This window comes from Lucilia cuprina, chromosome 6, assembly GCF_022045245.1.
Source record: "Lucilia cuprina isolate Lc7/37 chromosome 6, ASM2204524v1, whole genome shotgun sequence".
Taxonomy (NCBI): Eukaryota; Metazoa; Arthropoda; class Insecta; order Diptera; family Calliphoridae; genus Lucilia; species Lucilia cuprina.
This window is the reverse complement of record NC_060954.1, coordinates 5,408,616-5,414,716: the sequence shown is the minus strand read 5'-3', so window position 1 is coordinate 5,414,716 and position 6,101 is coordinate 5,408,616. Positions and strand designations below refer to the sequence as shown.

Below are 6,101 nucleotides of genomic sequence, written 5' to 3'. Positions count from 1 at the left end.
TTTTTATGTTTGTACTCTCTCTGGTGTGTTTCTATATGTGTAGTACAATGTATGTGTGTTTATTGTTGTTTGTATTATAATGCATGTGAGTATAAGTTTTAGTTAGTAATATGTTTGTTATTGTTTTTGCTAGTAAAAGAGCATACTGTACGTGTGTGTAATTTTGTTTGTTTGTGTAAATGTTAGTTTTTTATGAGTTGTATAGCCAGGCCAAGTTAAAGAACACAGAAAAACAATTTTCAACGAGCCAACGGAGTCTCATCGTAGCAAATTCATAATCAGTTTGAGTTGAAACGTTAAGCGGTAAACATGTTTTAGAAAAATAGCTCTTCCGTATTTAAAGTTATAAAATTAATTGAAAATATCACAAATAAAAAAAAATAACTTAACGTCTCTCATTATTACATTATAATAAATCATTAAAAAAAGAAAAAAATAAAATAACGAAAAATTATCTTAACGCTTGTAACGTTTACGTATCTTACACTTGGATTACGGGTTTACGGTGTTCGTTTAACAAGCATTTTAACATAAATTACAAAAAAGTGACTTTATTTATAAAACAAAATGTTTATTTCTTTTTAATAAAAAAAACCAACCAAAACAAAAAAAAAACTTCACAAAAATGAAAGAATAATCAAGTGTTATGGTCATTAAAACCTTAAACATATAAAAATTAATAAAGAATTACAAAAATAATAATAAAGAAATTTTCTCTTAAAAAAAAAGAAAATTTCTTCATTCAACATCATCAACAACAACAAAAACAAAATCATTCACATACAACATTCTTCGCAAAATGTCAATAAAAATGTCTTTAACAACTGTAAACGCCTGCGCTCTTCTTATCCTAAGCATTGTCAGCGGCGCCTGCTCACAATGTTCTTGGGAATTTGTACGCACTACCATGGATATCAAGTGCAATTTACGTGCCATCGATGCCTCACAACCATTGGACCTACAAGTAGCCGAAACTGCTACTAGATTAGAAATTTCCTGCCCCTCAGATGTTTTGTATGCCAGTGAATTGTCGAGCAATACTTTTAATCGCTTACAAAAATTGTCCGATTTACAAGTGGCCAATTGTAAGATGCAACGTTTAAATGCCAATGCCTTTGAGGGTTTAATGTCGTTGAAACGTTTGTCGGTGCAGACCCACAATGCCGTCTGGGGTCCCGGTAAAACTTTGGAAATTTTGCCTCAATCGTTTTATGGTTTGCGCGAGTTAAACGAATTGAATTTAAGTGATAATAATATACGTCAATTGCCCGAAGGTGTTTGGTGTGCCATGCAAAATTTACAAGTTTTAAACTTGACCGCGAATCGTATACGTTCGGCGGAAAGTCTCGGTTTTTCGGAAAAACTTTGCACTCTTAATGGCGCTAGCGGTGGTGCTGAATTACAAGTTTTAGATGTTTCCTTCAATGAATTGAGAGCCTTGCCTGATGTTTGGGGTGCCTCACGCTTGAGACGTCTGCAGCAGTTGAATTTACAGCACAACAACATTTCCTCCTTGGCTGCCAATGCTTTGGCTGGTTTGTCTTCTTTGCGCATTTTGAATTTGTCCTACAATCATTTGGAAACTTTGCCCGCCGATGCCTTTGCTGGCAATAAAGAACTTAGAGAAATTCATTTGCAAGGCAATGAATTATATGATTTGCCTAAAGGTTTGCTACATCGCCTAGAACAATTATTGGTTTTGGATTTGAGTGGCAACCAATTGACTTCTCATCATGTGGACAACAATACCTTTGCTGGTTTGATACGCCTAATTGTTCTTAATCTAGCCAACAATGCCTTGACTCGTATCGGTTCCAAAACCTTTAAGGAATTGTATTTCTTACAAATCCTCGATATGCGCAACAATTCCATTGGTCATATTGAAGATGGTGCCTTTTTGCCTTTGTATAATCTACACACCCTCAACTTGGCTGAAAATCGTTTACACACCTTGGACAACAAAATCTTCAATGGCTTATATGTTCTCACCAAATTGACTTTGAACAATAACTTGATTAGCATTGTGGAGACACAAGCCTTCCGTAACTGCTCTGATTTGAAAGAACTCGACTTAAGTTCTAACCAATTGGCTGAGGTACCAGAAGCTGTACAAGATTTGAGCATGCTTAAAACTTTGGATTTGGGTGAAAATCAAATTTCCGACTTCAAAAATAACACCTTCAAGAATTTGAATCAATTGACTGGTTTGCGTTTGATTGACAACCGTATTGGCAACATTACCGTGGGTATGTTCTCTGACTTGCCCAGATTAAGTGTTTTGAATTTGGCCAAAAATCGCATACAATCTATTGAACGTGGTGCCTTCGACAAGAATACCGAAATTGAGGCCATACGCTTAGACAAGAACTTCCTTACCGACATCAATGGCATTTTCGCCACTTTAGCTTCTTTGTTATGGTTGAATTTGTCTGAAAATCATTTGGTTTGGTTCGATTATGCTTTCATACCATCCAACTTGAAATGGTTGGATATCCATGGCAATTACATTGAAGCCTTGGGCAACTACTATAAACTGCAAGAGGAAATCCGTGTCACCACCTTGGATGCTAGCCACAACCGTATCACCGAAATCGGTGCCATGTCTGTACCCAACTCCATTGAATTGATCTTCATTAACAACAACATCATTAGCCAAGTACAACCTAATACTTTTGTGGATAAATCAAAATTGACTAGAGTTGATTTGTATGCTAATGTCTTGTCAAAATTACAATTGAACTCTTTGCGCGTAGCTCCAGTAGCGGCTGATAAACCAGTACCCGAATTCTATTTGGGCGGTAATCCCTTTGAATGTGACTGCTCTATGGAATGGCTGCAAAGAATTAACAATATGACTACACGCCAACATCCCCGCATTATCGATTTGGCTAATATTGAATGTCTAATGCCTCATAGCCGTAACGCCCCGATTAGACAATTGTCTTCGCTATCCAGCAGTGATTTTGTTTGCAAATATGATTCACATTGTCCCGCCACTTGTCACTGCTGTGATTTCGAACAATGCGATTGTGAAATGGTGTGTCCTGACAATTGTACCTGTTTCCATGATGCTACCTGGTCGACAAACATTGTCGACTGTGGGAAACAAAATCGCATTACATTGCCGGTGCGCATACCCCAGGAGGTTACCGACTTGTATATGGATGGTAATAATCTGCCCGTTATTGACAATCAGGTGTTTGTGGGTAAGCGTAATTTGAGAGCTCTCTACCTGAACTCTTCGAATGTGGTGACCATACAAAACGGTTCCTTCAGTGAGCTGACCATGCTGCGCACTTTACATTTGGAGAACAATAAGTTGCAGTCTTTGGATGGCAATGAATTCAAACAATTGTCTTTGCTGAAAGAATTGTACTTGCACAATAATTTACTGACTACTATTGCCAATAGTACCTTTGCTCCTTTGGTTTCTTTGAAAGTATTGCGTTTGGACAACAATCGCTTGACCTCCATGCCTATTGCTCAATTGGCTAACTTGCAGTATCGCAACAATTTGCAGGGTTTGACTATGGGCCGTAATGCCTGGTCTTGCCGTTGTCAATTCTTGCAGGCTTTGGCTCAATTTGTCGCCGATAATGCTATTGTTATACGCGATACCCAAGATATTTACTGTGTGGATAATGGTGTTAAACGTGAATTGGATTTGTTCACCCAACATGGTGTCGAGTGCAGTGAATTAATGGAAAATGCTGCCAATATGGCTTCTCAAGATATCTCCGGTGGTTATGTGCCCCTTTTGGCTGCTGTTTTAGTATTGATTTTCCTGATTGTGGTTTTGATCATTGTATTCGTCTTCAGAGAATCGGTAAGAATGTGGTTGTTTGCCCATTATGGTGTCAGAGTATGTGAGCCTAGATTTGAAGATGCCGGCAAATTGTACGATGCTATTATCTTGCATTCCGAAAAGGATTATGAGTTTGTGTGCCGCAACATAGCCACCGAATTAGAACATGGACGTCCTCCTTTCCGTCTATGCATCCAACAAAGAGATTTGCCTCCCCAAGCCAGTCATTTACAGATAGTCGAAGCTGCCCGTGCCTCACGCAAAATTATATTGGTTTTAACACGCAATCTTTTGGCCACCGAATGGCAACGTTTGGAATTCCGCAATGCCTTCCATGAAGCCTTAAGAGGTTTGGCCCAAAAGTTGGTGATCATCGAAGAGACCAATGTTTCGACTGAAGCTGAAGATGTAGCCGAGCTTTCACCTTACTTGAAATCAGTGCCTTCCAATCGTTTACTCACCTGTGATCGTTACTTCTGGGAGAAATTGCGTTATGCCATACCAATTGAATTATCGCCCAGAGGCAACAACTATACCTTGGATCATCATGAACGCTTCAAGCAACCTGTCTCACCCGGAGTACTCTTCAGACAAGCCCCACCACCACCTGCCTACTACCAAGAAGATATGGAAGCTAATTACTCATCAGCCACCACTGCCACACCCTCTCCAAGACCCACCCGTCATGGTCAACGTATGGTTGATGCCATACCCATGAGACCACCTAGTGAACATATCTATCATAGCATAGAATCTGAACATTACTATGATCAACATGAGGCCTTGTCCATGATACCCAATGGCATGTCAGCTCATCATCATCATCCCCATCATCAGCATTTAGCTCCTCCTTCAGCTAGTAATGCCTTTCGTCAATCGAACAACCCTCGTTTGTCTTTAAATGCTGGTCAACAACAACAGTGGCGACCCTCAATGTTAATGCAACAAAATGCCAACCAACAGCCAGCCACAGCCCCTGTACATTTACGCAGTGGTAGCAATTTAAGTCAATGTAGTACCAGCACACAATCTACAGCCGCGCTGGCGCAAACACCTCAACCACAAGCTTCCACTTCCGCTGCGGCGCAACAACAACTACAGCAAGCAGCTGGTAATAATAATACAGGTGTGACTAGCGGCACAAATAATTCCACCACCATTAATTCAAATTCTGCTGAAGCAGTGGCAACAGCAACAACAACAGTAACGTCCTCTGCCACAACAGCGAATAAGAACAATAATCAAGCTTTTTTAGTGTAGAAACAACTTAAAAAGGGAAACAGCAGCAACAACAATATGGTGCAACTACCAAACAGGGAAGGGGATCAAACTCTAGCAGCCATTTATAAATTCCAAAAAAACACAGCCAGAGCATTACAAACACAAGAAGCCATGATGTGTATCATTAACGCGAGGAGGGCCGTAGCAGCCGCAGCATTAGCTCTACATGAGGACCAGCCAGACGGCAGATGGACAGACACGGCCGATAGCAGAATCTTAAGCTTTATTTAGCCAGATTTTTGAAAATCCCCCTTAGAACAAAACTATATATACTTATATATACACTTAAAATTTAAAAATTAAAAGACTTTCCATAGGAATAGTAGTTAAAAGGAAAAAAATGTTAGGTAAAACGAAAAAAGCAAAATTTTGAAGCAGAACAAAAAAAAAAAAACGAAAAACGTACCACTTTTTTTCAAATTCAATGTGATATTAAATAATTATTTAATTATAATATAAAGAAAAAAACAAAAATGTATTATATTAAACAAATAACTAAAAAAGTAGTTAATCTAAATTAAAAAAAAAAAAACATTCGTTTAGTATATAAAAAATAAATTATTTTTTAAGTTTTTTTTCTATATTTAATATAAGTTTATTAAATAAGTAATTTAAATTAAATTTAATAAAAACGAAAAATATTTAAAAACTAAAAAACAAAACCCCACTAAAATTTTATTATCAAAAAAAAAAAAAAAAAAAAAAAACGACAACAACTACAAAAACTGAACTTTAATATTTTATGTAAATATTTATAAATATTTTAGTTTATATATATTTTATTATTATTACTAAAAAAATAATACTATTTTATTATTGTTTGTCATTGTATAAAATTTATATATAGAAAAAAAATCACAAAACTCGAAACTCTGTATAAAATCGTACATATTTAGCATAAAAAAAGCAAAAAAGAAAAATTGTTGTAATGTATTTATAGTTTATTAAAAATTTAAAAAAAATATCTATATAACAAAATGTAAATTTGTATTTCCTAGTTTAAAAACGTAAAAAC

General features: G+C 36.7%; 1 protein-coding gene across 1 annotated transcript; it reads left to right on the top strand.

Annotated features, from left to right (window-relative positions):
- Window positions 1–279: 279 nt before the first annotated feature.
- LOC111677833 (toll-like receptor 7) lies at window positions 280–5,574 on the top strand. Its single transcript, XM_023439030.2, has one exon. The coding sequence runs from the start codon at window positions 800–802 to the stop codon at window positions 5,063–5,065; it is 4,266 nt and encodes a 1,421-aa protein (XP_023294798.2). The 5' UTR covers window positions 280–799; the 3' UTR covers window positions 5,066–5,574.
- Window positions 5,575–6,101: the final 527 nt, after the last annotated feature.

What these genes read in the sequence shown, in the direction of transcription:
- LOC111677833 (XM_023439030.2), top strand. Translation starts at nt 800, where the DNA reads ATGTCAATAAAAATGTCTTTAACAACTGTAAACGCCTGCGCTCTTCTT.